A 17,596-nucleotide genomic window follows, 5' to 3' on the forward strand; every position below is an offset into this window, starting at 1 on the left:
AGTACAAACGTGCAGAAATGCATTTTTTTACAGGTTTGGCTTTTCAAACACACCCAGAGTGAACTTGTGCTCACACCACAGCTTGTGCACAGATACAGTGGCCTGTCTGAGAGAAAGTATTCACACCCCACGCACCGCACCACTTCTAAACGCATGCGCGCCCCCGACCTGCGCACGCCCGCCGACCGGCACACGGCAATCACACTCGCATTTTCTCCGGAAATGCACTCTCTAGTTATTATTATTATTCCACCCGTTTTTTGTCTCCCTTTCTTCGTCCGCAGTTTTCGAGATATCGACCCCGTTCCAGCGCCAAATCGTCCGGCCCATACGGGAATCAACTGCTTGTATACAGGTTTTCGATCCGCCCGCCCGTTCGCCAGCCACGCCCGCTTTTGTAGCGTTTTTTGGTCCCATTGACTTCCATTCATTTTTTAGAATGGGATTTTCCTATACCCGCCCTCGACTCAAATCGAGAGCTAGGATTTAAAGATAAAGTATTTACCCCCCCATCCCCCAAACACACACTGTACCTCTTCTATACAGCATTTAGATATGCTCACTTCCCACTGATGTAACCCCACTCACATACAGCATTTAGATACGCTCACTTCCCACTGAGCATGGGGATTCGAACCCACACCCACCTGCCACGCCCATTTTTCAGCTCCATTCACTTCCATTCATTTTTTGAAAGTTTGAGATATCGACGCCGTTCCAACTCTAAATTGTAAAGCCCCCTGATGTAACCCCGACTCAGATACAGCATGGGGATTCGAACCCACGCCCACCTGCCACGCCCGGTTTTTGTCCCCATTCACTTCCATTCATTTTTTGAAAGTTCGAGATATCAACACCGTTCCAACTCTATATCGTAAAGCCCACTGATGTAACCCCGACTTGGGTACAGCATGGGGATTCGAACCCACACCCACCTGCCACGCCCGGTTTTTGGTCCCATTCACTTCCATTCATTTTTTGAACGTTCGAGATATCAACGCCGTTCCAACTCTAAATAGTAAAGCCCCCTGATGTAACCCCGACTTGGGTACAGCATGGGGATTCGAACCCACACCCACCTGCCACGCCCGGTTTTTGGTCCCATTCACTTCCATTCATTTTTTGAAAGTTTGAGATATCAACGCCGTTCCAACTCTAAATCGTAAAGCCCACTGATGTAACCCCGACTTGGGTACAGCATGGGGATTCGAACCCACACCCACCTGCCACGCCCGGTTTTTGGTCCCATTCACTTCCATTCATTTTTTGAAAGTTTGAGATATCAACGCCGTTCCAACTCTAAATCGTAAAGCCCACTGATGTAACCCCGACTTGGGTACCGCATCGGGATTCGAACCCACGCCCACCTGCCACGCCCGGTTTTTGGTCCCATTCACTTCCATTCATTTTTTGAAAGTTTGAGATATCAACGCCGTTCCAACTCTAAATCGTAAAGCTCACTGATGTAACCCCGACTTGGGTACAGCATGGGGATTCGAACCCACACCCACCTGCCACGCCCGGTTTTTGGTCCCATTCACTTCCATTCATTTTTTGAAAGTTCGAGATATCGACGCCGTTCCAACTCTAAATTGTAAAGCCCCCTGATGTAACCCCGACTCAGATACAGCATGGGGATTCGAACCCACACCCACCTGCCACGCCCGGTTTTTGGTCCCATTCACTTCCATTCATTTTTTGAAAGTTCGAGATATCAACACCGTTCCAACTCTGAATTGTAAAGCCCACTGATGTAACCCCGACTCAGGTACAGCATGGGGATTCGAACCCACACCCACCTGCCACGCCCGGTTTTTGGTCCTATTCACTTCCATTCATTTTTTGAAAGTTTGAGATATCGACGCCGTTCCAACTCTAAATTGTAAAGCCCCCTGATGTAACCCCGACTTGGGTACAGAATGGGGATTCGAACCCACACCCACCTGCCACGCCCGGTTTTTGTCCCCATTCACTTCCATTCATTTTTTGAAAGTTCGAGATATCAACACCGTTCCAACTCTGAATTGTAAAGCCCACTGATGTAACCCCGACTCAGGTACAGCATGGGGATTCGAACCCACACCCACCTGCCACGCCCGGTTTTTGTCCCCATTCACTTCCATTCATTTTTTGAAAGTTCGAGATATCAACGTCGTTCCAACTCTAAATCGTAAAGCCCCCTGATGTAACCCCGACTCAGGTACAGCATGGGGATTCGAACCCACGCCCATCTGCCACGCCCGTTTTTGGTCTCATTCACTTCCATTCATTTTTTGAAAGTTCGAGATATCGACGCCGTTCCAATTTTAAATCGTAAAGCCCACTGATGACACCCCAACTTGGATAAAGCATTGGGTTACGCGCGCCCGCCCGACCGGCACACGGCAATCACACTCGCATTTTCTCCGGAAATGCACATCTCTAGTTATTATTATTATTCCACCCGTTTTTTGTCTCCCTTTCTTCGTCCGCAGTTTTCGAGATATCGACCCCGTTCCAGCGCCAAATCGTCCGGCCCATACGGGAATGGACTGCTTGTATACAGGTTTTCGATCCGCTCGCCCGTTCACGTGCCACGCCCGCTTTTGTAGCGTTTTTTGGTCCCATTGACTTCCATTCATTTTTAGAATGGCATGTTCCTATACCGGCCTTCGGCTCAAATCGAGAGCTAGGATTCAGATAGAGACGCCTGTGAGTCTTCACCCACCCGACACCCCACATTACAGCTCTTCTATACAGCATTTAGACACGCTCACTTCCCACTGATGTAACCCCACTAACATACAGCATGGGGATTCGAACCCACGCCCACCTGCCACGCCCGGTTTTTGGTCCCATTCACTTCCATTCATTTTTTGAAAGTTCGAGATATCGATGCCGTTCCAACTCTATATCGTAAAGCCCACTGATGTAACCCCGACTCAGATACAGCATGGGGATTCGAACCCACACCCACCTGCCACGCCCGGTTTTTGTCCCCATTCACTTCCATTCATTTTTTGAAAGTTCGAGATATCGACGCCGTTCCAACTCTATATCGTAAAGCCCACTGATGTAACCCCAACTTGGGTACAGCATGGGGATTCGAACCCACGCCCACCTGCCACGCCCGGTTTTTGTCCCCATTCACTTCCATTCATTTTTTGAAAGTTCGAGATATCGACGCCGTTCCAACTCTATATCGTAAAGCCCACTGATGTAACCCCAACTTGGGTACAGCATGGGGATTCGAACCCACACCCACCTGCCACGCCCGGTTTTTGTCCCCATTCACTTCCATTCATTTTTTGAAAGTTCGAGATATCGACGCCGTTCCAACTCTATATCGTAAAGCTCACTGATGTAACCCCGACTCAGCTACAGCATGGGGATTCGAACCCACGCCCACCTGCCACGCCCGGTTTTTGTCCCCATTCACTTCCATTCATTTTTTGAAAGTTCGAGATATCGACGCCGTTCCAACTCTATATCGTAAAGCTCACTGATGTAACCCCGACTCAGATACAGCATGGGGATTCGAACCCACACCCACCTGCCACGCCCGGTTTTTGGTCCCATTCACTTCCATTCATTTTTTTAAAGTTTGAGATATCAACGCCGTTCCAACTCTAAATTGTAAAGCCCACTGATGTAACCCCGACTTGGGTACAGCCTGGGGATTCGAACCCACACCCACCTGCCACGCCCGGTTTTTGGTCCCATTCACTTCCATTCATTTTTTGAAAGTTTGAGATATCGACGCCGTTCCAACTCTAAATCGTAAAGCCCACTGATGTAACCCCGACTTGGGTACAGCATGGGGATTCGAACCCACACCCACCTGCCACGCCCGGTTTTTGGTTCCATTCACTTCCATTCATTTTTTGAAAGTTTGAGATATCAACGCCGTTCCAACTCTATATCATAAAGCCCCCTGATGTAACCCCGACTCAGATACAGCATGGGGATTCGAACCCACACCCACCTGCCACGCCCGGTTTTTGGTTCCATTCACTTCCATTCATTTTTTGAAAGTTTGAGATATCAACGCCGTTCCAACTCTAAATTGTAAAGCCCACTGATGTAACCCCGACTTGGGTACAGCATGGGGATTCGAACCCACACCCACCTGCCACGCCCGGTTTTTGGTTCCATTCACTTCCATTCATTTTTTGAAAGTTTGAGATATCAACGCCGTTCCAACTCTAAATCGCAAAGCCCACTGATGTAACCCCGACTTGGGTACAGCATGGGGATTCGAACCCACACCCACCTGCCACGCCCGGTTTTTGGTTCCATTCACTTCCATTCATTTTTTGAAAGTTTGAGATATCAACGCCGTTCCAACTCTATATCATAAAGCCCCCTGATGTAACCCCGACTCAGATACAGCATGGGGATTCGAACCCACACCCACCTGCCACGCCCGGTTTTTGGTTCCATTCACTTCCATTCATTTTTTGAAAGTTTGAGATATCAACGCCGTTCCAACTCTAAATTGTAAAGCCCACTGATGTAACCCCGACTTGGGTACAGCATGGGGATTCGAACCCACACCCACCTGCCACGCCCGGTTTTTGGTTCCATTCACTTCCATTCATTTTTTGAAAGTTTGAGATATCAACGCCGTTCCAACTCTAAATCGTAAAGCCCACTGATGTAACCCCGACTTGGGTACAGCATGGGGATTCGAACCCACACCCACCTGCCACGCCCGGTTTTTGTCCCCATTCACTTCCATTCATTTTTTGAAAGTTCGAGATATCAACGCCGTTCCAACTCTATATCGTAAAGCCCACTGATGTAACCCCGACTTAGGTACAGTATGGGGATTCGAACCCATGCCCACCTGCCACGCCCATTTTTCAGCTCCATTCACTTCCATTCAGTTTTTGAAAGTTCGAGATATCAACGCCGTTCCAACTCTATATCGTAAAGCCCACTGATGTAACCCCGACTTAGGTACAGTATGGGGATTCGAACCCACGCCCACCTGCCACGCCCGGTTTTTGTCCCCATTCACTTCCATTCATTTTTTGAAAGTTCGAGATATCGACGCCGTTCCAACTCTATATTGTAAAGCTCACTGATGTAACCCCGACTCAGATACAGCATGGGAATTCGAACCCACGCCCACCTGCCACGCCCGGTTTTTGACTTTATTCACTTCCATTCATTTTTTGAAAGTTTGAGATAATGTCGCCCTTTCAACTCTAAATCGTAAAGCCGACTTACGACACCCCGAGTTGGATAAAGCATTGGAATACGCACGCCCGCCCGACCGGCACACGGCAATCACACTCGCATTTTCTCCGGAAATGCACTCTCTAGTTATTATTATTATTATTATTATTATTCCACCCGTTTTTTGTCTCCCTTTCTTCGTCCGCAGTTTTCGAGATATCGACCCCGTTCCAGCGCCAAATCGTCCGGCCCATACGGGAATCAACTGCTTGTATACAGGTTTTCGATCCGCCCGCCCGTTCGCCAGCCACGCCCGCTTTTGTAGCGTTTTTTGGTCCCATTGACTTCCATTCATTTTTTAGAATGGGATTTTCCTATACCCGCCCTCGACTCAAATCGAGAGCTAGGATTTAAAGATAAAGTATTTACCCCCCCATCCCCCAAACACACACTGTACCTCTTCTATACAGCATTTAGATATGCTCACTTCCCACTGATGTAACCCCACTCACATACAGCATTTAGATACGCTCACTTCCCACTGAGCATGGGGATTCGAACCCACACCCACCTGCCACGCCCATTTTTCAGCTCCATTCACTTCCATTCATTTTTTGAAAGTTTGAGATATCGACGCCGTTCCAACTCTAAATCGTAAAGCCCCCTGATGTAACCCCGACATAGGTACAGCATGGGGATTCGAACCCACGCCCACCTGCCACGCCCGGTTTTTGTCCCCATTCACTTCCATTCATTTTTTGAAAGTTCGAGATATCAACACCGTTCCAACTCTATATCGTAAAGCCCACTGATGTAACCCCGACTTGGGTACAGCATGGGGATTCGAACCCACACCCACCTGCCACGCCCGGTTTTTGGTCCCATTCACTTCCATTCATTTTTTGAACGTTCGAGATATCAACGCCGTTCCAACTCTAAATAGTAAAGCCCCCTGATGTAACCCCGACTTGGGTACAGCATGGGGATTCGAACCCACACCCACCTGCCACGCCCGGTTTTTGGTCCCATTCACTTCCATTCATTTTTTGAAAGTTTGAGATATCAACGCCGTTCCAACTCTAAATCGTAAAGCCCACTGATGTAACCCCGACTCAGATACAGCATGGGGATTCGAACCCACACCCACCTGCCACGCCCGGTTTTTGGTCCCATTCACTTCCATTCATTTTTTGAAAGTTTGAGATATCAACGCCGTTCCAACTCTAAATCGTAAAGCCCACTGATGTAACCCCGACTTGGGTACAGCATCGGGATTCGAACCCACGCCCACCTGCCACGCCCGGTTTTTGGTCCCATTCACTTCCATTCATTTTTTGAAAGTTTGAGATATCAACGCCGTTCCAACTCTAAATCGTAAAGCTCACTGATGTAACCCCGACTTGGGTACAGCATGGGGATTCGAACCCACACCCACCTGCCACGCCCGGTTTTTGGTCCCATTCACTTCCATTCATTTTTTGAAAGTTCGAGATATCGACGCCGTTCCAACTCTAAATTGTAAAGCCCCCTGATGTAACCCCGACTCAGATACAGCATGGGGATTCGAACCCACACCCACCTGCCACGCCCGGTTTTTGGTCCCATTCACTTCCATTCATTTTTTGAAAGTTCGAGATATCAACACCGTTCCAACTCTGAATTGTAAAGCCCACTGATGTAACCCCGACTCAGGTACAGCATGGGGATTCGAACCCACACCCACCTGCCACGCCCGGTTTTTGGTCCTATTCACTTCCATTCATTTTTTGAAAGTTTGAGATATCGACGCCGTTCCAACTCTAAATTGTAAAGCCCCCTGATGTAACCCCGACTTGGGTACAGAATGGGGATTCGAACCCACACCCACCTGCCACGCCCGGTTTTTGTCCCCATTCACTTCCATTCATTTTTTGAAAGTTCGAGATATCAACACCGTTCCAACTCTGAATTGTAAAGCCCACTGATGTAACCCCGACTCAGGTACAGCATGGGGATTCGAACCCACACCCACCTGCCACGCCCGGTTTTTGTCCCCATTCACTTCCATTCATTTTTTGAAAGTTCGAGATATCAACGCCGTTCCAACTCTAAATCGTAAAGCCCACTGATGTAACCCCGACTTGGGTACAGCATGGGGATTCGAACCCACACCCACCTGCCACGCCCGGTTTTTGGTCCTATTCACTTCCATTCATTTTTTGAAAGTTCGAGATATCAACGCCGTTCCAACTCTAAATCGTAAAGCCCACTGATGTAACCCCGACTTGGGTACAGCATGGGGATTCGAACCCACACCCACCTGCCACGCCCGGTTTTTGGTCCCATTCACTTCCATTCATTTTTTGAAAGTTCGAGATATCAACGCCGTTCCAACTCTAAATCGTAAAGCCCCCTGATGTAACCCCGACTCAGGTACAGCATGGGGATTCGAACCCACGCCCATCTGCCACGCCCGTTTTTGGTCTCATTCACTTCCATTCATTTTTTGAAAGTTCGAGATATCAACACCGTTCCAACTCTAAATCGTAAAGCCCCCTGATGTAACCCCGACTCAGGTACAGCATGGGGATTCGAACCCACACCCACCTGCCACGCCCGATTTTCGGCTTCATTCACTTCCATTCATTTTTTTAAAGTTTGAGATATCGACGCCGTTCCAACTCTAAATCGTAAAGCCCACTGATGTAACCCCGACTCAGGTACAGCATGGGGATTCGAACCCACACCCACCTGCCACGCCCGGTTTTTGGTCCCATTCACTTCCATTCATTTTTTGAAAGTTCGAGATATCAACGCCGTTCCAACTCTAAATCGTAAAGCCCCCTGATGTAACCCCGACTCAGGTACAGCATGGGGATTCGAACCCACGCCCATCTGCCACGCCCGTTTTTGGTCTCATTCACTTCCATTAATTTTTTGAAAGTTCGAGATATCGACGCCGTTCCAATTTTAAATCGTAAAGCCCACTGATGACACCCCAACTTGGATAAAGCATTGGGTTACGCGCGCCCGCCCGACCGGCACACGGCAATCACACTCGCATTTTCTCCGGAAATGCACATCTCTAGTTATTATTATTAGTGTGATTGCAGAATGCAAGCACACTATTGTTATTGTTATTTTCGTTTTCAATATATTATTGCCATTCCGCCCGTTTTTTGTCTCCCTTTCTTCGTCCGCAATTTTCGAGATATCGACCCCGTTCCAGTGCCAAATCGTCCGGCCCATACGGGAATGGACTGCTTGTATACAGCTTTTGGATCGAACCAACACTGTGGGCACAGTGCCCGTTTTAAGGTGCCCGTTTTGCCCCATTGACTCCCATTCATTTTGAAAAAAATTTCGAGCTATCAACGCCGTTCCAACCCTTGATTTACCGGGTCATTAATTAGCGCCCAAATCCAAAAAATCATCCGGATACGCCCATCCGTGTGGCATTTATGCCCGTTTTTGCCCGAATTTTTGGACAAAAATCTTGACACCTTTGGCTTTCCACAGAACGTCAACGTGATGACGTAGGCGGCATCTTCAGCCCGTTCTGAGAATAGAAAATGGCGGCCGCCAAAAAAGCTGACTTATTTTGGTCTGTAACTAAGGTATTAGTGATTTTTAAGATGAAAACGCTGCACAGAATGAAATTATAGTGCAGTTACACTTAGCAGTGAGCGTCATATCATTCGCGTTGCAACAGAAAAAAAGATATTTATATCCGTTAGCTTCAAGGCTAACGGATGCATTAAAATCAATGGGAATTGCTAAATGCTAAAAGAGGGACCGAAGTCTGAGTGCACTATGCTTGAAAGCTGTAAATGACACACAGCCGATCATAGATTGCGCAATACCATGGCCCCTGCAGTGATAATCACATGTAAATGAATGAGTACTGATTTGTAAGCAGTACAAACGTGCAGAAATGCATTTTTTTACAGGTTTGGCTTTTCAAACACACCCAGAGTGAACTTGTGCTCACACCACAGCTTGTGCACAGATACAGTGGCCTGTCTGAGAGAAAGTATTCACACCCCACGCACCGCACCACTTCTAAACGCATGCGCGCCCCCGACCTGCGCACGCCCGCCGACCGGCACACGGCAATCACACTCGCATTTTCTCCGGAAATGCACTCTCTAGTTATTAGTGTGATTGCAGAATGCAAGCACACTATTGTTATTGTTATTTTCGTTTTCAATATATTATTATTATTCTGCCCGTTTTTTGTCCGTGCTTCTTCTCCCGCAGTTTTCGAGATATCGACCCCGTTCCAGCGCCAAATCGTCCGGCCCATACGGGAATAGAGCGCTTGTATACAACTTTTTGATCGAACCAACACTGTGGGCACAGTGCCCGTTTTAAGGTGCCCGTTTTTCCCCATTGACTCCCATTCATTTTGAAATGAATTTCGAGCTATCAACGCCGTTCCAACCCTTGATCGACCGGGTCATTAATTAGCGCCCAAATCCAAAAAATCATCCGGATACGCCCATCCGTGTGGCATTTATGCCCGTTTTTGCCCGAATTTTTGGACAAAAATCTTGACACCTTTGGCTTTCCACAGAACGTCAACGTGATGACGTAGGCGGCATCTTCAGCCCGTTCTGAGAATAGAAAATGGCGGCCGCCAAAAAAGCTGACTTATTTTGGTCTGTAACTAAGGTATTAGTGATTTTTAAGATGAAAACGCTGCACAGAATGAAATTATACTGCAGTTACACTTAGCAGGGAGCGTCATATCATTCGCGTTGCAACAGAAAAAAAGATATTTATATCCGTTAGCTTCAAGGCTAACGGATGCATTAAAATCAATGGGAATTGCTAAATGCTAAAAGAGGGACCGAAGTCTGAGTGCACTATGCTTGAAAGCTGTAAATGACACACAGCCGATCATAGATTGCGCAATACCATGGCCCCTGCAGTGATAATCACATATAAATGAATGAGTACTGATTTGTAAGCAGTACAAACGTGCAGAAATGCATTTTTTTACAGGTTTGGCTTTTCAAACACACCCAGAGTAAACTTGTGCTCACACCACAGCTTGTGCACAGATACAGTGGCCTGTCTGGGAGAAAGTATTCACACCCCACGCACCGCACCACTTCTAAACGCATGCGCGCCCCCGACCTGCGCACGCCCGCCGACCGGCACACGGCAATCACACTCGCATTTTCTCCGGAAATGCACTCTCTAGTTATTAGTGTGATTGCAGAATGCAAGCACACTATTGTTATTGTTATTTTCGTTTTCAATATATTATTGCCATTCCGCCCGTTTTTTGTCTCCCTTTCTTCGTCCGCAATTTTCGAGATATCGACCCCATTCCAGTGCCAAATCGTCCGGCCCATACGGGAATGGACTGCTTGTATACAGCTTTTGGATCGAACCAACACTGTGGGCACAGTGCCCGTTTTAAGGTGCCCGTTTTGCCCCATTGACTCCCATTCATTTTGAAAAAAATTTCGAGCTATCAACGCCGTTCCAACCCTTGATCGACCGGGTCATTAATTAGCGCCCAAATCCAAAAAATCATCTGGATACGCCCATCCGTGTGGCATTTATGCCCGTTTTCGCCCGAATTTTTGGACAAAAATCTTGACACCTTTGGCTTTCCACAGAACGTCAACGTGATGACGTAGGCGGCATCTTCAGCCCGTTCTGAGAATAGAAAATGGCGGCCGCCAAAAAATCTGACTTATTTTGGTCTGTAACTAAAGTATTAGTGATTTTTAAGATGAAAACGCTGCACAGAATGAAATTATAGTGCAGTTAGACTTAGCAGTGAGCGTCATATCGTTCGCGTTGCAACAGAAAAGAAGATATTTATATCCGTTAGCTTCAAGGCTAACGGATGCATTAAAATCAATGGGAATTGCTAAATGCTAAAAGAGGGACCGAAGTCTGAGTGCACTATGCTTGAAAGCTGTAAATGAGACACAGCCGATCATAGATTGCGCAATACCATGGCCCCTGCAGTGATAATCATATGTAAATGAATGAGTACTGATTTGTAAGCAGTACAAACGTGCAGAAATGCATTTTTTTACAGGTTTGGCTTTTCAAACACACCCAGAGTGAACTTGTGCTCACACCACAGCTTGTGCACAGATACAGTGGCCTGTCTGGGAGAAAGTATTCACACCCCACGCACCCACCACTTCTAAACGCATGCGCGCCCCCGACCTGCACACGCCCGCCGACCGGCACACGGCAATCACACTCGCATTTTCTCCGGAAATGCACTCTCTAGTTAGTGTGATTGCAGAATGCAAGCACACTATTGTTATTGTTATTTTCGTTTTCAATATATTATTCTTATTCTGCCGGTTTTTTGTCCGTGCTTCTTCTCCCGCAGTTTTCGAGATATCGACCCCGTTCCAGCGCCAAATCGTCCGGCCCATACGGGAATAGAGCGCTTGTATACAGCTTTTGGATCGAACCAACACTGTGGGCACAGTGCCCGTTTTAAGGTGCCCGTTTTTCCCCATTGACTCCCATTCATTTTGAAATGAATTTCGAGCTATCAACGCCGTTCCAACCCTTGATCGACCGGGTCATTAATTAGCGCCCAAATCCAAAAAATCATCCGGATACGCCCATCCGTGTGGCATTTATGCCCGTTTTTGCCCGAATTTTTGGACAAAAATCTTGACACCTTTGGCTTTCCACAGAACGTCAACGTGATGACGTAGGCGGCATCTTCAGGCCGTTCTGAGAATAGAAAATGGCGGCCGCCAAAAAATCTGACTTATTTTGGTCTGTAACTAAAGTATTAGTGATTTTTAAGATGAAAACGCTGCACAGAATGAAATTATAGTGCAGTTAGACTTGGCAGTGAGCGTCATATCGTTCGCGCTGCAACAGAAACAAAGATATTTATATCCGTTAGCTTCAAGGCTAACGGATGCATTGAAATCAATGGGAATTGCTAAATGCTAAAAGAGGGACCGAAGTCTGAGTGCACTATGCCTGAAAGATGTAAATGAGACACAGCCGATCATAGATTGCGCAATACCATGGCCCCTGCAGTGATAATCATATGTAAATGAATGAGTACTGATTTGTAAGCAGTACAAACGTGCAGAAATGCATTTTTTTACAGGTTTGGCTTTTCAAACACACCCAGAGTGAACTTGTGCTCACACCACAGCTTGTGCACAGATACAGTGGCCTGTCTGAGAGAAAGTATTCACACCCCACGCACCGCACCACTTCTAAACGCATGCGCACCCCCGACCTGCGCACGCTTGCCGACCGGCACACGGCAATCACACTCGCATTTTCTCCGGAAATGCACTCTCTAGTTATTATTATTATTCCACCCGTTTTTTGTCTCCCTTTCTTCGTCCGCAGTTTTCGAGATATCGACCCCGTTCCAGCGCCAAATCGTCCGGCCCATACGGGAATCAACTGCTTGTATACAGGTTTTCGATCCGCCCGCCCGTTCGCCAGCCACGCCCGCTTTTGTAGCGTTTTTTGGTCCCATTGACTTCCATTCATTTTTTAGAATGGGATTTTCCTATACCCGCCCTCGACTCAAATCGAGAGCTAGGATTTAAAGATAAAGTATTTACCCCCCCATCCCCCAAACACACACTGTACCTCTTCTATACAGCATTTAGATACGCTCACTTCCCACTGATGTAACCCCACTCACATACAGCATTTAGATACGCTCACTTCCCCCTGAGCATGGGGATTCGAACCCACACCCACCTGCCACGCCCATTTTTCAGCTCCATTCACTTCCATTCATTTTTTGAAAGTTTGAGATATCGACGCCGTTCCAACTCTAAATTGTAAAGCCCCCTGATGTAACCCCGACTCAGATACAGCATGGGGATTCGAACCCACGCCCACCTGCCACGCCCGGTTTTTGTCCCCATTCACTTCCATTCATTTTTTGAAAGTTCGAGATATCAACACCGTTCCAACTCTATATCGTAAAGCCCACTGATGTAACCCCGACTTGGGTACAGCATGGGGATTCGAACCCACACCCACCTGCCACGCCCGGTTTTTGTCCCCATTCACTTCCATTCATTTTTTGAACGTTCGAGATATCAACGCCGTTCCAACTCTAAATAGTAAAGCCCCCTGATGTAACCCCGACTTGGGTACAGCATGGGGATTCGAACCCACACCCACCTGCCACGCCCGGTTTTTGGTCCCATTCACTTCCATTCATTTTTTGAAAGTTTGAGATATCAACGCCGTTCCAACTCTAAATCGTAAAGCCCACTGATGTAACCCCGACTTGGGTACAGCATGGGGATTCGAACCCACACCCACCTGCCACGCCCGGTTTTTGGTCCCATTCACTTCCATTCATTTTTTGAAAGTTTGAGATATCAACGCCGTTCCAACTCTAAATCGTAAAGCCCACTGATGTAACCCCGACTTGGGTACAGCATCGGGATTCGAACCCACGCCCAACTGCCACGCCCGGTTTTTGGTCCCATTCACTTCCATTCATTTTTTGAAAGTTTGAGATATCAACGCCGTTCCAACTCTAAATCGTAAAGCTCACTGATGTAACCCCGACTTGGGTACAGCATGGGGATTCGAACCCACACCCACCTGCCACGCCCGGTTTTTGGTCCCATTCACTTCCATTCATTTTTTGAAAGTTCGAGATATCGACGCCGTTCCAACTCTAAATTGTAAAGCCCCCTGATGTAACCCCGACTCAGATACAGCATGGGGATTCGAACCCACACCCACCTGCCACGCCCGGTTTTTGGTCCCATTCACTTCCATTCATTTTTTGAAAGTTCGAGATATCAACACCGTTCCAACTCTGAATTGTAAAGCCCACTGATGTAACCCCGACTCAGGTACAGCATGGGGATTCGAACCCACACCCACCTGCCACGCCCGGTTTTTGGTCCTATTCACTTCCATTCATTTTTTGAAAGTTTGAGATATCGACGCCGTTCCAACTCTAAATTGTAAAGCCCCCTGATGTAACCCCGACTTGGGTACAGAATGGGGATTCGAACCCACACCCACCTGCCACGCCCGGTTTTTGTCCCCATTCACTTCCATTCATTTTTTGAAAGTTCGAGATATCAACACCGTTCCAACTCTGAATTGTAAAGCCCACTGATGTAACCCCGACTCAGGTACAGCATGGGGATTCGAACCCACACCCACCTGCCACGCCCGGTTTTTGTCCCCATTCACTTCCATTCATTTTTTGAAAGTTCGAGATATCAACGCCGTTCCAACTCTAAATCGTAAAGCCCACTGATGTAACCCCGACTTGGGTACAGCATGGGGATTCGAACCCACACCCACCTGCCACGCCCGGTTTTTGGTCCTATTCACTTCCATTCATTTTTTGAAAGTTCGAGATATCAACGCCGTTCCAACTCTAAATCGTAAAGCCCACTGATGTAACCCCGACTTGGGTACAGCATGGGGATTCGAACCCACACCCACCTGCCACGCCCGGTTTTTGGTCCCATTCACTTCCATTCATTTTTTGAAAGTTCGAGATATCAACGCCGTTCCAACTCTAAATCGTAAAGCCCCCTGATGTAACCCCGACTCAGGTACAGCATGGGGATTCGAACCCACGCCCATCTGCCACGCCCGTTTTTGGTCTCATTCACTTCCATTCATTTTTTGAAAGTTCGAGATATCAACACCGTTCCAACTCTAAATCGTAAAGCCCCCTGATGTAACCCCGACTCAGGTACAGCATGGGGATTCGAACCCACACCCACCTGCCACGCCCGATTTTCGGCTTCATTCACTTCCATTCATTTTTTTAAAGTTTGAGATATCGACGCCGTTCCAACTCTAAATCGTAAAGCCCACTGATGTAACCCCGACTCAGGTACAGCATGGGGATTCGAACCCACACCCACCTGCCACGCCCGGTTTTTGGTCCCATTCACTTCCATTCATTTTTTGAAAGTTCGAGATATCAACGCCGTTCCAACTCTAAATCGTAAAGCCCCCTGATGTAACCCCGACTCAGGTACAGCATGGGGATTCGAACCCACGCCCATCTGCCACGCCCGTTTTTGGTCTCATTCACTTCCATTCATTTTTTGAAAGTTCGAGATATCGACGCCGTTCCAATTTTAAATCGTAAAGCCCACTGATGACACCCCAACTTGGATAAAGCATTGGGTTACGCGCGCCCGCCCGACCGGCACACGGCAATCACACTCGCATTTTCTCCGGAAATGCACATCTCTAGTTATTATTATACTTACACTTCTATTATTCTTCTGTTTTTTTACAGAAATTTGGACCCGTTGACAGAGACTGTATCCTTTTCATGATCCACCTACTTGTTTGAGATATGTGTTTATACTGTGGAACTAAGTGCTAATTAATCAGTCACGTTTGTTTCATTTTTAGTGTCAAAAAGGCTCTGTGATATATTATTTTGTAATTTAAAACCATCAGTTTCATCTTTTACCACTGCTTTATCCTGGTCAGGGTTGCAGTAAATCCGGCTTGCCTGGAATCACATAGCCAATCGAGTTTGTATGTAGACACCCGACCGGCCTATAGCACCGCTGGGGATTTGAACCCTGGATTCCAGTAGTAATGTGCCACCCAAACGCCCAGAAAACCTGACCAGTTACGCCATTCTGTCTGTATCATACAGGTTATAGAACCAAACTCCACAGTATCAATGTGGCAGCATGAACCAGAAGATGTGTTATTCATGAGTAATAAATCTGTGTAGTTCTTTCCCTGAAATAATAATAATAAAAAAACCACTAAACGTCGTCACTGGACGAGAAGTTTTCTCTGGTTTGGTACCTGGGCTCTGGGATTACACAGCCAGTTCTAAAATAAATAAAATGAAACAGAACGTGTTTGTCCTTAAGCATGAACCGTACAGTATGGGATTCCCTTTTACCTGCAGTACCTGGCGCACTGGCCGGAGTACTTCATCGTGGCAGAGGCGCCCGGCGGAGAGCTGATGGGCTACAGTGAGTCTATTTATTTATTTCAGCTTTTAATTTTAATGTCGAAGTTTAAACTTAGAATTGGATAAGATTCCTTCATTGATCCTCATGGGAGTGTTACCGCAGCTCCAGCACAGAGTGAATACAGCTAGAGAAAATGAAGTAAAATAAAAGTAATGTAAGGTCAAATGCAGGGGAAAGGTGGGGGAGAAGATCTTTGAGATATTGTTGGGGGGGGGGGGGGGGGGGGTGCTTTGTTGTTTGGGCTGTCGGTCAGACACTTGATCCTAAATGTCTGGTGGATGATTCGATTTCGATCCCCGTTCCTCCTCTCTGTGCAGTCATGGGAAAGGCCGAGGGTTCAGTGGCGAGGGAGGAGTGGCACGGTCACGTCACGGCCCTCTCGGTGGCTCCCGAGTTCAGACGACTGGGTCTGGCGGCCAAACTGATGGACATGCTGGAGGAGATCTCAGAAAGGTACGGCTTATTTACACTTCACTCAGCTGTGGTCTGTTAACCTATTTATTGTTTTTGTGAGCAGTTTGGTGTTTTGGATTTTAGGTTCTATGTTCTTGACAGCAAAATCAGGCCAATTTAATTTCCATTTATTTATTTTTCCCCCTATTTGCTCCCAGTGGAACCATGCCGCTTGCACCACCCTGCTGGTCTATAGCACAGCCGAGATATCAAACTAGAGTGCTGCCAAGGCACCCAGGTGGCGCAGCGGGAACACCCCCTGTTTGAATCTCGGCTCTGCTACCGGTTGGCTGGGCACCATCTAGCGGGCACAATTGACAGTGCCTGAAGCAGACAAGATTGGCCAAGTGGGCGGGGTCTTCAAACGCTGTGTAAGGACTCTGGTTAGCAGGCCGAGACCTGTGCAGAAGTGAAGGAGCCTCATGTGCAAATCTACTGAAGTACGGGCGAATAAGAAGGGGTCGAGGGGCGGAGGGGCGGAGGGGGTGTGGAGCAGGCAAATATACCCTCCTTAAACGCTATCAGCATCCCCAGCAGCGGAAGAATAATTGGCTATGCTAAATCTGGAGAAAAAGCATAAATAAATATAAAGGAAAAAAAAATAGTGCTGACCCAACTAACCCCTTCATCCTGACCTCATAAACGCTCTTTGAGTGGGTACAAATTCCAACAGACACACTTAAAAACCTTGTGCCACGCCCTTAGAGCAGAGCAGAGGAAGAATTGATGCCTACAGATTTGGAATAAGATGTCCAACAAGCTCGTGGTCTGGTGTCCACATACTTCAATACACTTTGGCTCACTGTGGATGTTTTTCGTATCTCTGCTCTGTAGGAAAGGAGGATTCTTCGTTGATCTTTTCGTCCGCGTCTCCAACCAAGTAGCCGTGAACATGTACAAGCAGCTGGGCTACAGCGTCTACAGGACGGTCATCGAGTACTACTCGGCCAGCAACGGGGAGCCGGACGAAGACGCTTACGGTGAATAATGCTCCGCTTTCACATCTCAACACCTATTTAACAGAA

General features: G+C 47.4%; 1 protein-coding gene across 1 annotated transcript in view; it reads left to right on the forward strand.

The window, feature by feature from the left end:
- naa20 (N-alpha-acetyltransferase 20, NatB catalytic subunit) overlaps window positions 1-17,596 on the forward strand; it is a 35,803-nt gene that overhangs the window by 17,911 nt on the left and 296 nt on the right. Inside the window, exons 2-5 of the mRNA XM_063001718.1 lie at window positions 15,416-15,440; window positions 16,028-16,118; window positions 16,436-16,571; window positions 17,406-17,551. Of these exons, the coding sequence (XP_062857788.1) occupies window positions 15,416-15,440; window positions 16,028-16,118; window positions 16,436-16,571; window positions 17,406-17,551 (398 nt within the window). The remainder of the gene's footprint in view (window positions 1-15,415; window positions 15,441-16,027; window positions 16,119-16,435; window positions 16,572-17,405; window positions 17,552-17,596) is intronic.

Source organism: Trichomycterus rosablanca, chromosome 9 (genome assembly GCF_030014385.1).
Source record: "Trichomycterus rosablanca isolate fTriRos1 chromosome 9, fTriRos1.hap1, whole genome shotgun sequence".
NCBI classification, from domain to species: domain Eukaryota; kingdom Metazoa; phylum Chordata; class Actinopteri; order Siluriformes; family Trichomycteridae; genus Trichomycterus; species Trichomycterus rosablanca.